The following is a 22,972-nucleotide window of genomic DNA, read 5'->3' as shown; positions in this document are numbered from 1 at the left end:
TCCCCTCCTGTCTCCTCTTCTCTCTTCTCTCCCTTTCTCCCCCTGTTGCAGTCTGAACCGCAACCCTCCAACCCCCCCTCCCCCCTCCTCCCCCTGCTGCCTCGCTCATGTTTAATTCTTAGTTTGACTTCCAGCTGAACCACTTTGCATGGATCCTAATGAGTTCCAGCGTCTACAACCATGCCTACACTGCCAGTCCGGTTTACTCCCCTCCGGAATGATTTGAACCCTCTTCTCTACCTCCCCCTTTCCTCCCCAACGTTCTCCCAGTCCGTCCTGTCCTGTGTGTCTCTTTCACGAACTCCCGCTCACTCGTTCGCTTGGTTATTTGTCCACATAGAGGAACGGCCGCATTGGGCTCCAGAGACACACAACCTTAACTTTTCCACTCCAGGCGGCTTTACCATTTTGGTGTGAGTCATCTGTGTGCATTTACATATCCAACAAATGTGCAAAACGACTCTTTACACACTTCCCGCCTGGGCTCCCTGTGCACTGTGTCCAATTAGCTGATGATCCATTTCCACCCACATCTTTCTCTCCGTGAAAGTGGCCAAGTGGGCCCTCCTAGAGGAAAGGCCACCGGCAGATTCTCCGGTTACGGCTCCACGTGACGGGGCATTTTCCAAACCCTGTGACTCTGATTCAGTGGAGTGAAGCTCCAATGTGCTCGCGGCGCCCTCCAGCCGGACGCTCCTCTGAAGAGCTCGGCCCGCCGTTCATAGTCAAGCCCTTTCTCGATTTCCGTCTTCAAATGTGGAGGTTTTCACTGTGTTTAACCTCTGCGCCCTGATCCCTCCCAGGCTCCCCTCTTCATCTGAATTCTGCTCTTTCCCCCGTTTCAGTATTGTCCTTCCCGTTAACCTTGTTCTCATTCTCTACGCTCGCCGCCTTTTCTCTCCTCTCCTTTTTTCTACTTGGTCTCTGCTCTTTTCCCGCCTGCTTTCTGCAGAGCCGAAGTCATTTTTGATGCACTGTACTCACGACAGCGTAGAATTAGATCTGCATTCATTTCCTAATTAGATCACTGCCAAGCGGTTCAATTCCAGTATGTGTTTTGTTATTTTTTTGAGCAGTGAGTTGATGAGCCATGATCGCATATAACCCGCCTAATAAAACATTCCGAAGCCTTTCCGAAACTGAAATGTTATTCCTTGTCTGATATTTCGTAGGCGACCTGAATGCCTCGTGTCTGCCCGTGTGTCTCTGCAGGTGGGTAAGTGGGAGAACGGTTCCCTGTCCATGAAGTACCACGTGTGGCCTCGCTATGAACTCTACGGGGGCGCGGCCAACAGGGAGGACGACCACCTGTCCATCGTGACGCTGGAGGAGGCTCCGTTCGTCATCGTGGAAGACGTGGATCCGCTCAGCGGGACGTGCATGAGGAACACTGTGCCCTGTCGGAAGCAGCTCAAAACACTGTGAGGCTTCCTGCTCAGACGTTACAGATCAGTGGAGGATCAAGAGTAGGGACACACGTCTAGATGCAGATTTACCTGCTGTAGAACTGACCAGAGTAGAAAACCAAACAGCCCAAATGTTGCCTGCGAATGATGATAATTTCCTGCGACAGCTCCACAAAGCCAGAGGTAGAATCACTTCGCACTCCATCGGTGTGCGAAGTGACGGCGACAGATCCACCAAGTCCCGACTGCAATTAGCACCGATGCTGAGGTACAAGTCTGATTAAATGGTGTCTCTATCCGTCTGTCCACCTGTGTGTCCGTCCGTGCAGCAATCAGACGAAGGATTCGGGGATCTACATAAAGCGCTGCTGTAAGGGGTTCTGCATCGACATCCTGAAGAAGATTGCCAAGCAGGTGAAGTTCACCTATGACCTTTACCTGGTCACTAACGGCAAACACGGCAAGAAGATCAACGGGACGTGGAACGGCATGGTGGGAGAGGTGAGGAGGTGTCTTCCTGTGCCAACGTCTGTCTAATACTTGAGCAGCAGTTACATAGTACACAACCAATGAAACGTCTCTGTGCTCATTGTCGGCATTCGTGTGTCATCAGTGCAAATGAATTCACACTCTGCACCACCATCTTACCGGGCGGATGTTACTGCGGTTTAAAAGTTAGTGTCAAGACATTTGAGGTGTCAGAGTGCGATGCAGAATATTTGGCAGCGAGTCAGGCAAGGACGGGAGAATAACCTTCACACTGATTCCGTGTGATCAGTCCGCTTTATATTTGTCAATTAAAGTATTCGAAAATGAGCAATGTTTGCTTCACACAAAACTGTTCCAGAAAAAACACCATACCCACCATATCCTCTAAAATCATATTGAAAAGTAGTTTTATTTATGTTTCATAAAGAGGCCTTTTGAAGTATACAAATTGGTGTTGGATTTGTGTTAAATGTGTTCCCCATATCAAATACTAAATAATATATGGTCGTATAAGTGAGCTTAAATTTGGGGATTTTTGCCCTGATATCATTTCTATGTGGTTGCCAACTTATTTATCACCACACACAAAATATTTATTTGACTCCTGTCCAGATAGTTTGCTAATGTACAACACTGCAGAACTTGTTTCCTAAGTTGTTCTTTCCAAAAATTTGTACCGTCTGCAAATATTTGCTTTTCCTTTTTCCTCATCTGACAGTTGAAGTGCACATTCTACAGTTAGATACCTGTGTGCTTTAACACGGTATACAAGACAAAGCTACGAGGAGGAGAGGTGATACTCTCTTGTGCCCAATGAACTATGCCACGTCTGGCTTCCCTCGGAGCGACCGGCAGGGTTTTGTGTTTTCAAACCTCGAGTTTTGAGCTTCCCCTACCGGGTCAGACGGGCCACGTCCTTCACCCAAGGGTGCGTGCAGCTCAGTCTGCTGCAACGACTCACTTTGGGCTCTGAGGATTCCCTAATTGTCATTGTTCCCTGCAGAAGGGCGGCGTCCTTTGCTGCGCTTAAACCCCACAGCCCTGCTGTTATTAGTTAATGAGGCAGAAGACAAACGGATCGATGGGAGAACAAAGGTCACAGGTTGACAACGCGCTCTGGATAACTTTGTGTGGACGCTGACGTTTAAGTAACCTTCAGAAGTCATAGTCAAGGTGGTGGGTCTATTTCTTCACTTTTGCTCTTCCATTTACATTAAATGGACCCATTTCATCTGTTACATAAAGCCGGTTAAGTGTCTTTAGTGGGCACTGAGCTGGAAGTGTGGTCACCTGTAATAAACTCCGTCCTCCTGACTAAAAGCGCCGTAATGGGCCGCCTCTTCCTCACCTCCGCAGAAAAATGGTCATTAGAAGATGGATCGAGCACACGCACACACACACGCACACACACGCACGCACAGACTCTTATGCATTAAAGAATCCATGCACGGATGGGGACACATGGACACAGACAGGCATTCGCACCAGAAAATGTTTCTATATGTGGACAAAGAGGACACATTCGTAATGTCCCTTTTTCTCCCCAAGCACACACACACACACACAGTATATCTGCTGTATCTGACATAACCAACCCGTGTCCTTCTACAGCTGGAACAAGGCCAAAGCTACAGTATATCTCCGCCTTAATGGAGCAGAATCTGAACTGATGACACACACACACACACACACACACACAACCTCTGAGACGTGCCTATGCACACTCCTGCACAGTTGCAGAGATCACTGAGGGCATTTGCATAACTTGCTACAGCTTTGAAAGAAAAACACAAGATCAAAAAGGGAAGAATGGAAATCAATGAAGGCTTTGTGATGGCCGACATTTTGTCATAACTGGATTCAGTCAGACTTCATGGGCTGGATGGACTTGTGCTTCCCCCTAATACTCCTAATCTAAAATATTAGATGCAATGCATTCAATGACATGAGTTTGGCCTCGATAGAACAGTCAGATAAAGACGCACACACACACGCACACACCTGCTGAGACACATACACAAATGCAGATCCTCGTTCGCTCATTCTCAATAACACCCACACGGGTCACTTTCATAACGCTGAGAGAACAAGTCGTAGGAGGCTGATGGAGAGAGAGAGATCGAGGGAGAGAGAGAGGAAGTGAGTACACTCCTGGATGGACTCGCTGACACACACACACACACACACACCAGTGAACATCCGTACTTACATGCTGACAGACCAAACAGACATTGAAAAAGTTAGGAATGCATGCACGCTAGCCGACACTAAACACTTTGAAAACTGCAGATAATGTGCAGAGTAGATGTGCGATATTCTCCGCTGCCTGTAAAGGTCCACTTCACAGGTGGAGAACAAAGGGTCGCTTCTCTGTCGTTTTTCCCTTTATGACTCACTCATAAGCGCAGACACACACACACACACACACACACACACACACACACACACGCACACACTCCGATAGCTGAAGCACATTCTGGAGCTTTGACTCACACACGCCTTATTAACTCAGTGAGACAGTCCCGTCCCACTTTACCTTTGGGCTGCAGGGCTTTTGAAATTTGGGGCTAAATATACTACCTGTGCAGAGGTAGGATGGGAGCGAGAATGGTAGAGGAGGGAGCGGCATCGGGGCGGCTATTTCAAGCCGCCGTGACCCACTGTGGTAACCCACTTTCTCCCTCCCTCTTCCCCCCCCCACTCCCAGCGGTTTGCTGTCCTCCTGCTCCGTCTTTGTCCCTGATGTGTCCAGTCCTTTGCTTCCCAACGCTCATTCTGATTCTGCTAACACTTCCCCTTCAAACCTGTCTGGTGTGCTTTCGTATCCGATTTGATTCCCCACATCCACCCCCCCTCCAAATACCTTTTGACAGCTAACAGGGGTCCTGAATTAGCCGTGTGCGTCATGCACGTTAGCGGAGACAACCGTGATGCGGCTGCTAGCTCTTCTCCTTATGTACGGGAGGAGCCGGTGGCCGCATTGCAAGACGGACGGTTAAAAAGTGGTGAAATGGATTTTGTCTTTGTGATCGCTGCACGTCTAGACAGAAGACACACTGTTGGGTTCTAGGCGCTGACACCAAAACCGAATATTTGCATTAGAATGTTAAAGAGGCTCAGTCACATGTATTCATTCATCTGGCAAAGGAAGAACAAAACCCATGAAATGGACAAAGAAATGCGCGGGCCGTGTTAGAACTACTCATCCCAAATGAACAGATATTTTCAGGATTCTTACTTCTTCATTCCTTGCGGGACGGACGAGGGGCGCTTGAATAACAAATGTTCTTTGTCCTTCCGTTTGTCCCCCATCTTTACCAGGTGGTGTTAAAAAACGCCCACATGGCCGTCGGCTCCTTGACCATCAACGAGGAGAGGTCAGAGGTCATTGACTTTTCCGTCCCCTTCATTGAGACGGGCATCAGCGTCATGGTCTCCCGTAGCAACGGCACAGTTTCACCTTCGGCCTTCTTAGGTGAGGAGTCCGGCCATACTCATTAACCGCTTCGCATGTTTACTTCCTACGTTGTTCAGCAGATAGATCGAGTCTCGATTAGTTCAGCCTGAGTTTGAACTCAATGTAACGTTTCGCTATATGGATCTTATCCTGATTACATCCATTCTTGCACCTTTTGGCACACGCAAGTGATTTAGTGGACACGTGTGATTTGAGCCAAGTTTGAACGTGTTAGTATGATGAGGAGGAGGCAGACTGCAGAGTGCATGGAAAAATATGGCTAACTGTTTCTGTATTCTCTCTTTCACTCCCCGTCTCTTTGCCCTCTCACATTTCCCACTCCTACTCCATTTCTCTTCCTTCCTCTTCTCAATCTGGCGCTCCACATTTGCATATCTCTCTTGCCCTCTCCCGCTTCTTTTTCACACCCCCCCCCCCCCCTTCTCTTCTTTTGTCCTCATCTCTGTCCGTCCACCCTCCCTCCCTCCCTTCATCTCTCCCTCTCCTCTCCTCCCTCTCTCCTGCCCTCCAGAGCCCTTCAGCGCGGATGTGTGGGTGATGATGTTCGTGATGCTGTTGCTGGTGTCAGCAATGGCTGTGTTTATATTCGAGTACTTCAGCCCTGTGGGCTACAACCGCTGTCTGGCTGACGGCAAAGGTGAGCGGCTCCAGCTCCACACGCGCACACGCACAGGGACGCACAGTCACACACACACACTCACACACACTCACACGGGTCTGCGGGACCTGTTGAGGGTGGACTGCACTTGTTTGAGGATACAGATGCAAATGGATGCAAATACCTTGTGAACGTTGTGCCTCCCTCGTTGCTCAGAACTCATTGCTCGCACCGGACGGGGGGAGGGGGGGGTGGGGGGGGCTTGGGTTGAATTTACCAGGGAATATTACACCGTTGCAACATGCGCTCAAAGACAGACTCTTCAGCAGCACTGTTGTTCTGTTCTGTTGTGCAGGAAATGTACAGTAATTACTGTACATTTACTGTACAGCCAATACTGAATCTGCCGCTTCAATGTGGAAAAGGTCGATACGGATTTAAAGCACAACATTCTTTGGCTTTTAAAATATCAATATAAAACACGAGTGCAGAGCTTTGTTTGCCACAATCCCCCAGCTCGACCTCCTTCACACAATGCCTTTGGACTGTATTATGTGTTGTAATGTATTATAAGGCGAATGTTCTTAAAGTATCAAAGTGATCAAATAACAGAAAAGGGCTCATGTGACTGAAATATGATTATAAGGTGTCCAGAAGTTACCAGATAACTTCTGGTGGGCAAAGACTAATTGCATTTTCTTGATACCTCTAAAAGTACCTAATTGACTCCCCTTCTTGTGGCATCAATGTACTTTTTGCACTGCTAAATTGAGTGGATGTTGCCAATGAAAACACACAATGATGACATTCAACATTCAACAAAAGAGTAACACCATGAAATACTTTCATCCTCGCTGGTGCAGTCAGCCAACGAGCATCCAGAGTATGCAGAGAACATGGCGGCCTGCAATTTGCGCCTCTGCGGAGGGAGTGATCGATGAGTAATGCTCCAACTAGTCATTTGCACCAATGAGGGAGCGCGGCTGCAGCTCTGCAGGTTCACGATGTCTCTCTCCAGCTGTGCAAATTCTCTCGCTGTGCACAAAAACTGACAGACACATACATGCTCAAAATGACCGCAGCCCGCCTCCACATTGAGACCAGCCTTCCTCGCTGACCCACTGACTTCCTCCTCCTCCTCCTCTTCCTCCCCCACGCTGCTCTGCTTTCATCCTTCCCAGGTGTGTCTCACTGCCTGGGAGTCCACGCACCTCAAGTGCTGCTGCCTTCACACCGGACTAGGCTTTTGCATTCATTTCCATATTTCCCCAAAATCCCGTGTCAGCCTTGACAGCTAGGGGCTGGTTTTGTGTTAGATCTCTCCCAGCCAAAAAGATAAGAAACAAAACTCCAAAAACATCAATGTCTCCCCACAGCTCCATCACCGATGTGGCTATATATAGACAATGGCCATCTTTTTCTTTCATTCTTCTCATCCTTCAACATGTACACCTCCCCAAAGCGCTGTTGTCTTCTCCGTGTGCCTCCTTGTTTCGTCTGCTTGTTGCACGGGGGGAGTTTGGTAGCATAAAGAGTGCCGATCGAAGTTTGGCCTCAAAGGATTCAATGCAACAATGTATCAATGGCCGAGTCTCTGCCCGATTCATTTAACCAACTTTCTTCACAAACTTCACGGAGGAGATATTTGGCTCGATAAAGTCTGTGAAACAAAAGCCTCACAACAATGGACACCCACATGCTCGCTCGCAGGCTCTCTCTCTCTCTCGCTCTCACACGCTCACACATTCCCACTCAAACATTATGAACCAACTGCTTATCGCCCAGCATAATGGCTGGAATGAAGCAGTCTGCTGCCAGCTCAGCTCCCTAAATGATCCCCCGAAATATATGAATGTGTGACACATGTGTGATGTATGTGCATAGAGCCCATCTAAGGGAAAGTCTGTAGCCCTGCTGGCAGCTCCGCGGGTTTGGTGGAGGCTAAATACAAACGCTAATGAGGTAACAGACATGCTCATGTACAGCGGCCATAATGTCCATCGCGCTCTTCAGTTTAGCTTTAGTTAGAATACTGACTAGCTAGCACTAAGAAGTGCAGCTGGGGCCGATGGGAATGTCATTCATCTGCAGGTAAGTGGTCAGAAACGACAGTTTGGGATCAATTGAACAATTGACGCTATTGCGCTACTTGGAAAGTCGATTGATCACCAGAGTCTTTCAATTTCCTCGTTAGGGGGACTTAAACGGACACCCAGCAACCGTGTGTCCCACTGGATTAGAAACTAAAGATGATCTGTCTGCGTTTCCTCCAGAGCCCCACGGCCCGTCCTTCACCATCGGTAAGGCCATCTGGCTGCTTTGGGGTCTGGTCTTTAACAACTCCGTGCCGGTGCAGAACCCCAAAGGCACCACCAGTAAGATCATGGTGTCGGTGTGGGCCTTCTTCGCTGTCATCTTCCTGGCCTCCTACACCGCCAACCTGGCTGCCTTCATGATCCAGGAGGAATATGTGGACCAGGTAACTGGTCTCTCAGACAAAAAGGTAAGATGGAAGGTTTTCTGATGCTGTGCCATCTCCGTCTGGTTCATCTGGCCTGCACCTTTAAAATAATCGAGTCCTGGCTTTACATGCCCCCTCTCGTCTCTCCACGCTGTGTCCCCGGTGTTTAGTTCCAGAGCCCCAACGACTTCTCGCCTCCGTTTCGGTTCGGCACCGTGCCAAACGGGAGCACGGAGAGAAACATTAGGAACAACTATCCAGAGATGCACGGCTACATGACAAAGTTCCATCAGAGAAACGTCAACGAGGCGCTGCAGAGTCTCAAGGCCGGGTGAGAAACTCGTGTCAGGCTACGTAAACATCTGTTATGTAACGTTATGTCTGCATCTTTTAAGGGCAGCAAAAGCAGGATTGTGGGGCGAATAGCTTAAGAAGTGGATCGATGCCAAAGTCCCGTGTTCATGTCTATGCTCCGAGTCATCATGTGAACGTGCTGTAGCTGAATAACTCCCCCTCATTCATCAAGTGGGGTTTTGTTGCCAGCCCGTGTTCCAGCTCCAGCCTTTGGCAAAAAAAAAAAAAAAGGCGGAAGTCTATTACACTTATCAGCAGCTTAGTTATTTAGCAGGTTAATTGGAATGTTGTAGCTCCGATGTCTGACTCCTAAGTGCCAATCAATTGTAACCCGTCTCCCTCTGTCTTCCCCCCTCCCTCTCTTCTTACATTAGCAAACTCGACGCCTTCATTTACGACGCGGCCGTACTCAACTACATGGCCGGCCGCGACGAGGGCTGCAAGCTGGTGACCATCGGCAGCGGCTACATCTTCGCCACCACCGGGTACGGCATCGCCATCCAGAAGGAGTCGCTCTGGAAGAGGCACGTGGACCTGGCCATCCTCCAGCTCTTTGGAGACGGTGAGACGGCGCGCCGCTTCCCTCCGATGGCCCCGTGCTTAGATGGCGGCGCGCGGTTTAGTGCGCTCGGCCGGCAGAGGCTACGGTGCAGGCCGCTGCGTGGAGGCGACGAGAAAGTAAGCGACGACTCACGGATGCATGGAGACGATGGAGCCAAGTTCTCCTCGGTAAAGAACAGGACACAAGCGAAACATCGAAGCAGACGTCCGGCTCGTTTCAGCGGTGATCTTACATTGTGCGCTCGGGCCGCTGTTTCTCTTTTATTATAATAACGTTTCACTCAACCATTTATGGCAGGAGCATGGAAACATTGCAAAGTCTGATGGGGAAAGAAACACAGTTAACGTTAAAACACAGAAAAATTCAATTATCCCCAGTATTTATAATAACCTCTTAAGTCAGGTAAGGAAATCTTAGTTCCTCTAAGTCATTTCTGTGTCTGCGACCACAATGAAGGAGATTAATTGGCTCTGCGAGTCCAAAGTATGCGCCAGGCCGCTCTCGTTCTAATCGAGAACCGACAGAAGAGGTACCAGTGTTTGCGAGGGGATATAACTGGAGATTTAGCTCCACCGGGGGGATCCGGCGCTTTATGATCCCGCTTGCCTTTTATAGCAGACCGTCCAAGCCCCCGGGGGGCCTGTTCTTTGGGAGCGCTTCATTCCCGTCAGCTCTAGCTGCAGCGTTAATGAGTCAGAACACGTTTCAAAATAACTATTCCTGACCCGCGTGCCGCACGCTTTACGGTTTTTGAGCAAAAGCGCTTCATCGTGAACGAGTGAAACCGTCTCAAACAGCTGCTGCTCGCTTTGTTTATCGACATGCGTCTAATTTAACATCGCCCCGCTTTTATATGCAGCCCGATGCAGGATGGAAGTTTGCTGTGTGTGTGTGTGTTTCTCATTGGTTTGGACACCGTCCAGCATGTTGTGAGTATCCTGAACCAAGGGCCCTGAGGGGGCCCACTATAGAACGCCCCAGTTTGGGGTGCCAGCATAGCTCCTGGGGTATTTCAACACTGCGTAGGCACGAGTGCAAGGGGTGGTGTGTGCATGTGTGTGTGTGTGTGTGTGTGTGTGTGTGTGTGCGCGCATGTGAATATGGGTTAGACCGCTTTGTGTGTAAGCAAGAATGTGTGTGTGGGTCAGAGGGAGAAAGAGAGAGATGCTGAAGAGATTCTGAAAATGTTTGACACAGGTTTATTTTTATCAACCTACATGCAGTTTGGGGGCATGATTAGTGTATTAAGTCTGATTGTTTTTCAAACATGTATGTAGGACTAGTCTGTGTGTGTGTGTGTGTGTGTGATTATTGGCCGGCCCGCAGTAACATCCCCCTGTGCCACGCAGCCAAAAGCCTTCAAACAGGAACCGAGCGGCCTTGTCTCGCCCCTCTCAGGATCTCAATGTCACTTCGCCGCGCGTCGCCGTCCACTCCCCACCCGCTGTCCTAGAAAGCCATCGGGCTCACGCGGAGGGCCCAGCGGCCCGGCAAGACGGCCGGAAAGGGAGTCTGGGTCGCCATTTCATCCCTCTGTCAGCCGACAGAAAGTAGCGTCTTCTCTGTGACTGCGTTTGCCCGCGCTTGTACCGGCGTCCGTCTATGTGTGTGTGTGTGTGTGTGTGTGTGTGTGTGTGTGTGTGTGTGTGTGTAGTGCGGCGCTTCTCGCGGACGCTCAGAGGCCGGCCAGCGCTGCGGCCCGCGACAACGGCTGAATGTATGATTAATTAAGCGAGGCCTGTCCTGCCACAGTCGGCTTTGATAGAGAACAGCTCGTGGTGAAACAGAAGGTGACCCACAAAAGAGACCAGAAGCTCAGGGGCCGGCACACACACACACACACACACACACACACACACACACACACATGCACACACAGCCTCTTGTGTTTTCTTCTCTTGACGCATGCTCACACTGAACCCGAGGCTTGCACATATTGTGCTGCAGAAAGGAAAAAGATCAATGTAATTAACATGTGTTGCTCTCTTCCAGTCTATAATGAAGGTACTGCAAAATTTAAGGCTGTGTTTCGTTTCTAACCCCCCCTTCCTCCACTGTCTGCCCGCCATCTTCCCTCCTCTCTTCTTCTGTTGCATCAACTCTCCGTCCCTCTTGTTCTCCAAACCCCGTCCTGTTATTACATCATATCTCTCCTCTTTTTAATTTCACATTCCTTCCCACTTCCTTCTGATTCCGGTACCCATCGTGAAAACATGTCGTCATCGTGCACCCAAACATCTGTTTCGTCTCCTTTTCTTCTCTGCCTCCCTTCTGTGCATCTCCCCTCCTCCGCCCAGGCGAGATGGAGGAGCTGGAGTCCCTGTGGCTGACGGGGATCTGCCACCACGAGAAGAACGAGGTGATGTCCAGCCAGCTGGATGTGGACAACATGGCCGGCGTCTTCTACATGCTCGGTGCCGCCATGGCGCTGTCGCTCATCACCTTCATCTGCGAGCACTGGTTCTACTGGCAGCTGCGCTTCTGCTTCATGGGCGTCTGCTCCGGCCAGCCGGGCTTCGTCTTCTCCATCAGCAGGGTGAGACGGGGGGGCGGGGACGGGAGGGGATTTACCACCGTTTGAGACACATCATCAACTTTTTAATGCCCTGTTTGCCGGTCAGGAGCCAACCTTTAAAGAAGCAATAAAACAAGCATTTGGTGGCAAATTCTATGAACTTTAGATCCAAATCGATATGTGCTCGACAATACGGACTCATTTTTTGCTTCTCAGCATTCACTGTGATCTCTTAAATGGTCAAACCCATCCGATCACAAACGATGAATCCTGATAAATGGGGAAGTGGGGGGAGCATTTAAAGAAAGTGATCAGGAGTCAGTCAGTGAACAGAGGGACTGATGTTCCACATATGGTTGCTTAAGGTTATATTTCTCTAATTTACCACTGCGGTGCCGACGGTTCCCGGCGAGGTGACCTTAATTACCTCTTTCAGCCATGTTTGGAGAACATCGTGCTCTGAGATTTTAGAGGCTTTGTAAATGAGCACGCAACCAATCCAGACCCTCACTTGCAAACTGATACAGGAGCTTTTTCCTCTTTGTTTTTCGGTGTTTGGGCCTGTCTGACGTCCATGGGGGTAAATATTTACGAAATGTTGAGCCAAAATCAATATTTCACTTAACAAAACTCAGGCCCCAGAACCGGAGAGGGTAGATTACTGGATCCCGGGAGACCAAAGTCACCCCTGAGGTATTTGATTTGCATTCCAATTGTTTTGTCATGGCTCCGGTGTAATTCACTGCGTGCCTCTGAAGGTGAACCGCCGCAGGCAGAAACCACGTGGCTAATTTACAGCAGAGGGCCGTACGCTGCTGCAGCCCCCCCCCTTCCATGTGCTGCGATAGCTGCTTTTGCCAAGAAAGCAAAGGCTACGGGGGAAAAAAACAAACACATCTTCCCCTCTTTGCTCTTAATATTACGCTCCGGTGCCCAACTTTGATATTTTATTTTTTGTGTGGTGTTAATTTCACGTTGGCGCTGTCGCCTTGTTTATGGTCGCAGTGCGCGCGTCAGTTTGGGACGGAGGAGCATGAAACATCCGTTGCTAAAATGTCACTCGACTTCTCATTTCCAAATCTCATTGTTGGTGTTTTTCTTTTCTGTTGGTCATTATATTTTGTACGGTGACTGAATCTGAAGGCAATCATGCTTTGTGTGACATCCAGTTATTGCTCCCATTTACAGAAATTACCTCTGTCACTGCTACAATGTGACAACATGATTGAACGCCAGGTGTCCACAAATACAGCGAGATAAATCAGTGTTGGAACATCCACTGCAACTATCCAACGAGCGTTCATTTGCTCGTGCAGCAGCGAGCTTTCGCTCAAACAAAAGTGGAAATTACAGTTCATTATCTTTCCACAGCGTCACATTGTGCCTTCTCATTTGCTCAAGTGTTTTCTTTCCAGTCTCGGCCATTTCTTCTTTTCTTTTTGCCCGCCTCCCCCCCATCCCCCCCCCTTCCTTTGCTCTGCCACTCAGATTAATTACGCTTTTTTAATTTCACAGCGTAATCCAATAAACTTTATTGTTATTGCTGCAATTAACATTTAAGCTCGGCAGTGTAAAAAATGAGACATCTGTCACGGTCGAGTCACGTGGCTTCGGTCACAACTTCGCGGTCGGTTAGCGCTCCCGCCCTGCGGGGGGGCTCAGCGGCTCTCCCCCGGCTACCTGCTCCTTCGCGTCCCACCTGCAGCGCTAAAACTAATTAATTATATTGATTTAAAAAGCCTCTAATGGCTTTGGAACAGTCAATGCATTAGGACTTTAATCACTCCTACTTCGCACAGCCCTCTCGCCTCATCGTGGCGCCCGTTGGCATTTAGCCGCGTCTATACTTCCACCACACGCGGCCACTATGAAGTCGTGAGCTGAACATGCACTCCACAGCATATAAGTGCACATCGGGGTAGCTAGTTAGTTGTTGATTTCCTGCCTCCCCGTTCCAGTGTAATCACTTATAGATTTTGCCGTGATTCCCCCGGTGGATTGAGAATTCTTAGCACGCCTCAGGCCCCCAGTTATTGCTATTCACACATCCTGCCCAAATAATCAGCTACAGTAGCACCAGGCCGGCAGCAATCTGCCAACTGTTACATTGTGTGGGCATGTGGAGTAGACTAAATCTGCTGTTGAATACGAAGCAGCAATCACTTTGTTAGATGTGATTTGATGCACTACAGTATTAACTTCTTGTTGCTTATTTATGCTTGTGCATGCGTGTGTGCGTGTGTGCGTGTGTGTGTGTGTGTGTGTGTGTGTGTGTCACACAAGCATTCGATTGAATATTGCTTTCTTCCGCTGTCGCTGTTAAATGCAACATCATTTTTCCGCCATCTACGAAGTTCAAAACCCAACCGGGAACTGGATGGGATGGGATGGGATGGGGGGGTTCTGAAAAAGTCAGGCCAAGATGGGATGCGTCACAGAAATGTCACGGGAGGGAAGGCGTGACAGATTTGGCGGCATGTGGGGTGTAATCAAGACGATAGAAGAAGAAAAACAAAGATATGAAGTGATGACAAATTGAATAAACAGGCAGATGGAAAAAAAGAACACAGATAAGACGGCGAAGGGCCAGATAAACATTGAAGGATCTTTCTAAACCCCTGAGATATCTCGCTGGTGGGCGTTTACATTTGTCCTCCACTTTGAGATCCGAAGTCCTATGAGGCCTTTTGTATTCATCTTAACCTCACATGGTTGTTAATCAATGTCAAGCTTCACATGCTTGGCCGTTAACAGACTGTGAACTTGGACAACGTAATGACCTATGAAGGTGGAGTGAGGGATGCAGGCCTTTTCCGCAGCAATGTGCAGGCTAATTGACTAGCGGGGACAAGCGGCCAGGGAAAGAAGAGCCGAGGGTCAACGACTCGTATCAGCGGATAAAAGGAGGGGGTCGGTAAGCTGAACAACAGCGAGGAGTTGACAGCCAGCTGACCCCTAAACTCTCCTCCCGCCCTCAGCGGTGGCGAGCAGGACCGAGGTCAGCGGATCTCTGAACTTTGACTTTGGCCAAAAGCCTTTTATTTCCATACTCCTCCACGGACGTGGGAAAAAAACCCGGAGCAAAATCATTGTTTGGAATTGATCTGATCCTTTATTGTGCTCATCCATCACGCCTGGTTTGCTCTCCTCCTCGCATCCATTTTTATCTATATATCGTATCGTACATCACTGAATGCAAATGGTGCAGTTTGTCTCTCTGTCACTGCGACGCTCAGCCGGCGTCTCCTTGGCGCTGCCTTTCTCTTAGGAGGAGATTCGGGAACTAAGGTGTTTAATAACTGCCGCAGGATATTGTCCAGCTGAATTCTAATCGCATTGATTAAAGGTGTTTACGGCCCCTTTGCCTCTATCAATCATCCCGCATGCAGCTACGGCGTCCTATCTCAGCCTTCACACTGTATGCCCACTTTGTCTCCGATGATGAGTTGATATTCCACATGCTACTGTCTATAAACGACGTGTAACATCTGCTTTGACTTTTTACTGAGCGAGGCAGAAAGGGCATCAGCAGAAAGAGCTGGATTCACTTTGCGTCAGCTGGATTTTTAAGGATTTTATTCAGAATGCGATGCAGTTGCATGGTTTTGTAAACGTACAATATTATTGCTGATGGTAAACGCTTCCCCCTCTCTAATGCTGCCTCTTGCCTGCGTTTCCGCACACAGGGCATCTACAGCTGCATCCACGGGGTGCAGATAGAGGAGAAGAGCAGCTCGGCGTTGAACTCCCCGTCGGCCACCATGAACAACACCCATTCCAACATCATGCGCCTCCTGCGCACCGCCAAGAACATGGCCTCCCTGTCGGGGGTGAACGGCTCGCCGCACAGCGCTCTGGACTTCATCCGCCGGGACTCGTCCGTTTACGACATCTCCGAGCACCGGCGCAGCCTGGCGGGCCACTCGGACTGCAAGGCGCCGTACCCGCCGGAGGACAACATGTTCAGCGACTACATCAGCGAGGTGGAGAGGACGTTCGGCAACCTCCACCCGAAGGACAGTAACCTGTACCAGGATCACTACCTGCACCACCACGGCTCCGCGCTCGGGCTCAGCGGGCCGCTGGCCAACCGGCCCCACAGCCTGGGCAGCGGCAGTTCCCAGGAGGGGGGCATGTTTGACTGCGACAGCCTGGGCGGAGGGGTGGCCCCTATTTTCACCACCCAGCCCTGCTCGGCGCTGACCCACAGGAACATGAGCAAGTTTGACCTGCTGTCCGGACAGACTCCGCCCTCAGGCCCGGGCTTCAAAGGAGGGCTTCCGGACCTGTACGGGAAGTTCTCCTTCAAGGGCGGCGCCTCGAGCTCCACCTTTGTCCCGGGGCACGGCTACTGCGGAGGGAGAGGAGACGACGAAGGAAACATCCGGTCCGACGTGTCCGACATTTCCACGCACACAGTGACTTACGGAAACCTGGAGGGTAACGCCAAGAAGCGCAAACAATACCGCGACAGCCTGAAGAAGAGGCCGGCCTCTGCCAAGTCCAGACGGGAGCTGGACGAGATCGAGCTGGGCTACAGGAGGAAGCCCTACCACATCAGCCACCACCACTACCACGCCCGCCGCTCCACCTCCCCGCCGCTTTTGGCCCCCGACCGCAAGAGAGGAGGAAACAACGACGGGAACTCCTATCTCTTCAGAGAAAAGGAGAGCGTCAGGGATTTTTATTTGGACCAGTTTCGTCCCAAAGAGGGCGTCCCCCAGTGGGAGCACGTGGACCTGACGGAGGGCCCCGGGAGCAGAGACGGAGGAGTGGGGACCTGCACCACCCTCGTTCCGGTGGATGACTTTCTTAAGAGCAAACCCAAAAAGTCCGATTCAAAGAGCGGGGGAGGATCTGGGCTAGCAGGAGGAGAGTGGGAGTGCAGGAACTGTCGGGCTAGCGGGGGAGGATTGAGCAAGCAGATGTCCATGCACGGGGGCGGCGGAGGGTACGGCGGCGGCATGAGCTGCGGCTCCTCTGGAGGCGGCGGAAACAGCCGCCCCAGCTCCGCCACCTGCATGCGCTGCGAGGGCTGTAAAAAGACAGGAAACCTCTACGATATCAGCGAGGACAACAACCACCTCTTGGAACAGATGGGGGGAGGGAATGGCGGCGGAGGAGGGGGGATGGGCGCCGGCCCTCAGGGCCAGCAGCGGAGGAAGAGCGGCGGCTTCGGCAAGCCACTGCGGCGGCAGCACTCGTACGACGCCTTCGTCGACCTTCAGAAGGAGGAGTCCGGCGGGATGGGAAGTTTGATGGGGGGCCTCGGAGGCGTCGGCGGGATGAGTGGCGCCGGCATGGGGGGGATGCTGCCGCCGCCCAGGAGCGTCAGCTTGAAGGAGAAAGAACGCTACTTGGAGGGCACCAGCCCCTTCGCGCACATATTTGAGCGCCACGGGGGCTCGGAGAGAGAACGGGAGCGGGACAGAGACCCCTTGTTCTACGGGGGGGAGGGCCGGAAGGGCAACGGCTCGCCGTTCGGCCTGTTCCGCGGCGGCGAGGGCCTCCACCGCCGCTCCATCGGAGAGAGAGACATGCGAGAGAGAGATAGGGCTTTGATGGAAGGAGGAGGAGGGGGAGGGTTCTCTCTATCCAAATCTCTTTACCCGGACAGGGTAAACCACAACCCCTTTATTCCCACCTTTGGCGACGACCAGTGTCTGATGCACGGCGCCAAACAATATTACATGAAGAAGCAGCAGCAGCAGCAGCAGGTTGCCAAAAACAGCCGCAGTGACTTCAGGAGCCAGATGAGCACGACGTCATACCTGCCGGCGTCCGCCACAGCCGGGGTGATGTCCAACGCGGCCCCGCGGTTCCCGAAGGAGCTCAGCCTGGGTGGAATGAACCACCACGGCTCCATGCTGGGGGTCGGCCCCCCGCGTCCCTTCAATGGAAGCAATGGCCATGTGTACGAGAAACTCTCTAGCATCGAGTCGGACGTGTGAGAGCAAGCAGAGCGGGAGGAGCAGACGTTTGGGGGGGGGGGGGCATGTAGTGTTGGGAGATCAGGGATGATTTTAAAGACACTGTCCACACACTGCAACCCTAGCCCATATTGGGACAGCGCGACGAGGAAGACGGGAGGGAGGCCGTCGATAAGGGGAAGTTAGAGGGAAAAGAGAAACGCGGACCCTCACTCAGAAACCACTCGCAACGCCGTCAATGGGCGTTCGGCAGGAGCCGATGTACTCGGCCATCATCGCCAAGAGGCGACACCTCGTCTTCTTGGTTTTGATACGGGACGTGTGAGGCTGGTGCGATGTGACGGCCGTCTGAGAGCTCCGGCTGAGGAAACACGGCGAGGAGCGAGTGGCCCATCTGCCGCCGTGTCACGGCGGAAAGGGGACGTTACACAGCAGATGACTAGTGCATCTCTCTCTCTCTCTCTCTCTCTCTCTCTCTCTCTTTAAGGAGACGACCCCTCCTCCGTCCTGCACTCTTCTCCTTCTACCCCTTCCCCTCTCCCCCTCCTCATCCCCAGCGCCAGAAGAGCTGATCTTCGTTTGCTATGAGAAACACAATCATGAATGATAATAAGATATTCTTATAGAAGGAGAAAAAACAGGGTATAAGAACAACAATAATATTGATAACATTGTTTGGATAACAAAGACGTTTGTGCCGATTATGATATCAAGAATAAGTTTTCTTGTTTTTTGTTCTGTTGGTATAATATTTCACTACTGTTTTAGTACCTGTAGTTGTATCCTGTCTACCCGAGTGGCAGCAGGAAGGTTGTTTTTATTTCAACCAAAAAGCCAGAAAGACTCAAGTCCTTAACTCCTGATTTTTTTTTTTTTACTGTGTTCTGTAGAATATTTTACTCCATGCGCATACATTTATTTGCTGCTTGTGGGAAAACCGAGTCTGGTGGACAAATTTAGAGACGCCAAATCCTCATTTGATGTTTGAAGAAAGTTTGAAATGCACACACACACACACACACACACACTCACTACACTTAAAACACATGCAGATTTTGTGGGTCTGAACTTGTTTTACTGTGAACGGTGCGTTTCGTCCAGAGACAAAGACACCGAGAGGAAGGACGTGCCTTAATGGTCTCCAGTGGACGTGTCCTTCCGCTTCACACGCGGCGCTTGCTGCAGGCCGCTCGCTGTCCTCTGGGAGTTTAACGGCCTGCTTCAGACCCGTCGAACCGACGGCCAGAACACAAGGCGAGGTGGCGTAACGTTATTTTGTACTTTCAGGAGGTTTCGGACGGACCGACGCATCCCGCTTCACAACCCGGCAGCCTTCAGAACACTTCTTTTCATTCAGGTTACACGACACCGGTCACAAGGCACTCGCTGGTTTTTTTCTCGCCACTTTCTCGATGTAGGCGTAACTTTTCACTCATGTAGGCAGCCTGAGAGGCGCGCACACTGAAAGCTTTGTTTGTGCATTGTGTATGATTAAAATATGCATTTTCTTTTGTTGGCGAAATGCAACAAACCGCGTAGGAGTCGTGTTGTTGCCCGGGTGACGACGATGTCGCTCGAGGGTCGAGGAGGATGTATATTTCAAAGAGGCCTCTTAAACGCGCGTGGAAGGCGGCCAGATGGCCCTTCAGCGGCTTTTCACTCCGATGTCGCTCGTCCTTTTGGGCTGCAGAGGCCTCATTTATCGCACAGGACCTTTTTACTCGGTGTAGGTTCAGGCGCTTAGTAGACATGCCTTATCATCCCATCACCCCCAACCAGAGCTGTCTGATGGTGACTCAGCATATTACTGTACAGAATAAAGAAGCCTCTTTTAGACATTTAAAGGTTTGATCTTCGATTCGCTGGCGGTGTCACAAGTTCAAGGGCTGCAGGAGACTGAGTGCTGGCCTGGTGTTGGAGTGTGTAGAGAAGGATCTTTGTCATTGCCGACTTCTATCTTTTACCCCAATCTAATTGCACCAGTTGTAATATCTTGGTGTGCGTGCAAGCGTGTCTGTGCGCGCGTGTGTGTGTGTCTGTGAGGGGAGGGAAGCAAATCACGATTGAATGATTACAGATTATTTTTGTCCCCCACTAACCTGCTGATAACTACTCATAAGTTCAGCCGCCGCCCCCTTTTCCTCGCTCCGCGGATGACCCCATCAACGTGAGACTGATCGAGTTAGCCTTAAATCAAACGGATCCATCCGCCTGCCCAAGCACCCCCACCCCCCCACCCCGACGACTCTCCTAATGAATACATTGGGATCTCTGGAATTTTTATACGCACACATTTTTGAAAGTTCAGGTCAACCATTATGAGCAGGAAGGAACGAGGAAGAGACCAGGAACCGAGGAGGAAATAAGCAACGAGACGCCGGAGTGGGCATCAGTCAGCATTTGTACCTTCAATCTTTTCCATGTAAATAGTATATTTAAAACTCTTTTCACTTTGTACAGTAAACAGACAGACAGGATGTAACTTTCAGTATGTTTTACAGCAATTTAAGAAATAAACAAAACAACGATAAAAACTCAGAAAAACTCTAAAAAACTCTTGAACAAAAATATGCAAAATATAGTTAAGACACAAATATTACTAATCATAAGTGATATAATTAAACCTCTTTCTTTCAATCTCATGTTTACTTAATTATAGTTTACCAATGAGTATACTGGTTATGTTAAGAATTATGCTTTTTCATATTTTCACTAAAGTGTTGGAAATCGAGGATAATTTACTGTAGGTGTAGACGTTTGGTGATTAAAAGGGGAAGTTTAGTTTTAAGAGTCCTTGCTAAGCTTTCCCTCGAATCGTGTTAGATTCTCTCTTTTTAAGGTAAGCTCTTATTCATGCTTTTTGAGATACAAATCAATTATCTACACATTTATGGAATACAATATTAAGTGTATACATAGATGATATTTGCGTATAGAGGCAGTACATTGTGATCCTTCATTTTGGGGCAGCGATCCTTTTAAACTTACAGGATATTTGTGTTTTTTTGACCTGGGCTCTAGCGGTGATTGCACACAGAATTTAGAGCCATCGTCGGGCCGGCCTACCCTGTTACCCTATACATCACTGTGGCAAAGGACACACACACACACTTATACAGACAGACACACAAACGCGCACTGGACATTCCCCAGAGTTGATGATGTTAATTCTGCTGAGGATTTTCGGCACAATATTGCCGTGAACCGAGAGCGAGTGTAGTTTCATCTTATTGAGAATCCATTTGAAGCGGAAATGCATTTGTGCAACCCCTTATTAAAAGGTGCAACATTTGTCGTCTCACACGTCTCATTTTATGTGGAGATTTGCTCGAGGGAATCAACTGCTTTTGCTACATTTTAGCTCGCTTGTTGTTAAACCGTGCTGTTTGGCAACTGGAAACACTTAAAAGCTTTGGATTCTAATTTATATTTGTGCAACTTTGTGCACTGCTTGTTTCTCAGTTTGAGACGTTAGGTGCGGTTTGTAATTTGTTTGTCCCCCATGCAGTCAGAAGTTATTTCCCCCGGTCTTCTTCCGTACGGCACTGATTCCAATAAGTCTCTCTAATCCTCGTCCCGGCCCTGAGAGATGAATTCTGCTCTCTTATATTTTTCACAACTGCTTTCATGTCTAGTGAGTTTGATTGAAAAGGGAAAAAAATGTGTCTGTGTGCACGTAAAAACCCTGTTGGGTTTGCATATTTCTCACACGAGCCACCGCTCTTTTGCAATAAACCGGATGACAAAACAGAAAAACGAGCTCTTGCTGTTCACTGTATGTGCCAATTCATCACTTCCTTCCACTCCTTTTATTTCTTTCATGCAGCAGAAGGGGCGAGCTGTAAGGGCCGGCCTCCAGCTGCTGGTTTGGGGGGGTCAAGGTGCACGTGACCCCGTGGTAAACATCCTACCACCGGGCCTGTACCACCTCCAGCTGCTCGCCGGAGGTGTTTCCTCTTTTCCTTTTTACTTCCATCGGTCGGTCCCGGCCTCACTTCCCTGCACACGAGCGCCCCGCAACACATCCGTTCTTATGGGGCGGCTAAAGCGAAAACACTGTGTCACATTTTTACAACACAACAACGGGCTGTGGCGAGTTAGTGGGCCGGGGACATCCTGAGGGGGGGGGGGGGTGAATCTGTGTTTTTCTGTCTGGGATTCTGACACATGGGACCAAACGAGAGCGCGACGCAGTCCGCCACAGGGATCGATGTACCGGTTAAACTGACTCGTGAAAATGCATTTGACATCAATATTTCTATCATGGTGTGTTGTTTTTTAATCGACAAATCACATACACATAGGAAGGATTATACTGTGATTTTATGCGATTTATTTGTTGTGATTTAGCTACTTATAATTTTCCAGCTCACTTAATTCATTTGCAGATGCTGTTTATTCATATTTTAAAGATCTCTCTGTGTGTGTGCGTGTGTTAATATGTGTTGATATTGCTTTATATTGATGCATACAAAATTTTCTATTAAATTGTGTACAGTTTCGTTGGTTTAATATTGCTATTTTCCATCGTCATCATTTACAGTCAAGAATGCAAAAGGCATCAGGGGTTGCTTCTAAATGTATTTCACAAGGTGAACACACATTGATTAGATTTACTGTGGGTTGACAAAGATGTAACATATGAATAGAATCAATTGTATACATAATGATATACAGAATATTACTCTTGGCCATTCTTTTATCTTTTTGTGGCCCTTTTCTTTGAATTAATCCCCCAAATTTTTACACCATATGAATAGAAAAACGACACAAAAACAAATAATTGTACAGGCTGTGTAAATACTGAATATTCGGGGGAAACATTTACCTTGTTTGTTTGTTTTTTTGTATGGAAACATTCAAAGTAATCTCAATAACAAAATTAACCACGTCATGAGAAAATTGCAAAAAAAGAAAACCATTAAGGTACTTCTAATAAGGATAATACTGATATCTACAATTATAAGTGCTCAAATAAGACTATCCTTTCTCTTTGTACATGATGAACAAAATGAAGTGTTGAGTATTAATAATAAAAAAAACTAAGTTTCAAGCAAATGGCACTGAGTCTTTTTACACACACACACACACACACACACACTCTCTCTCAGGCAGGAATTCCTTGGAGAGGAGGGCCATATGGTGACTGTGTGGTGGAGTGGTTGGGTGTAGGTCTAAC

General features: G+C 49.3%; 1 protein-coding gene across 4 annotated transcripts in view; it reads left to right on the top strand.

The window, feature by feature from the left end:
• The window catches only part of grin2ba (glutamate receptor, ionotropic, N-methyl D-aspartate 2B, genome duplicate a), an 82,015-nt gene extending 64,164 nt beyond the window's left edge, over positions 1-17,851 (top strand). For all 4 annotated transcript variants that reach the window (XM_078084618.1, XM_040191107.2, XM_040191106.2 and 1 more), the window contains exons 9-17: positions 1,213-1,421; positions 1,736-1,907; positions 5,217-5,370; positions 5,885-6,010; positions 8,245-8,474; positions 8,603-8,763; positions 9,161-9,348; positions 11,646-11,884; positions 15,550-17,851. In XM_078084618.1, coding sequence (XP_077940744.1) covers positions 1,213-1,421; positions 1,736-1,907; positions 5,217-5,370; positions 5,885-6,010; positions 8,245-8,474; positions 8,603-8,763; positions 9,161-9,348; positions 11,646-11,884; positions 15,550-17,814 — 3,744 coding nt within the window. In that variant the 3' untranslated portion in view covers positions 17,815-17,851. The remainder of the gene's footprint in view (positions 1-1,212; positions 1,422-1,735; positions 1,908-5,216; positions 5,371-5,884; positions 6,011-8,244; positions 8,475-8,602; positions 8,764-9,160; positions 9,349-11,645; positions 11,885-15,549) is intronic.
• The last annotated feature ends 5,121 nt before the right edge of the window (positions 17,852-22,972 follow it).

The sequence above is a fragment of the Gasterosteus aculeatus genome, chromosome 11, assembly GCF_964276395.1.
Source record: "Gasterosteus aculeatus chromosome 11, fGasAcu3.hap1.1, whole genome shotgun sequence".
NCBI classification, from domain to species: Eukaryota; Metazoa; Chordata; class Actinopteri; order Perciformes; family Gasterosteidae; genus Gasterosteus; species Gasterosteus aculeatus.
The sequence above is the reverse complement of the archived record's forward strand: the minus strand, read 5'-3'. Positions and strand labels throughout refer to the sequence as shown.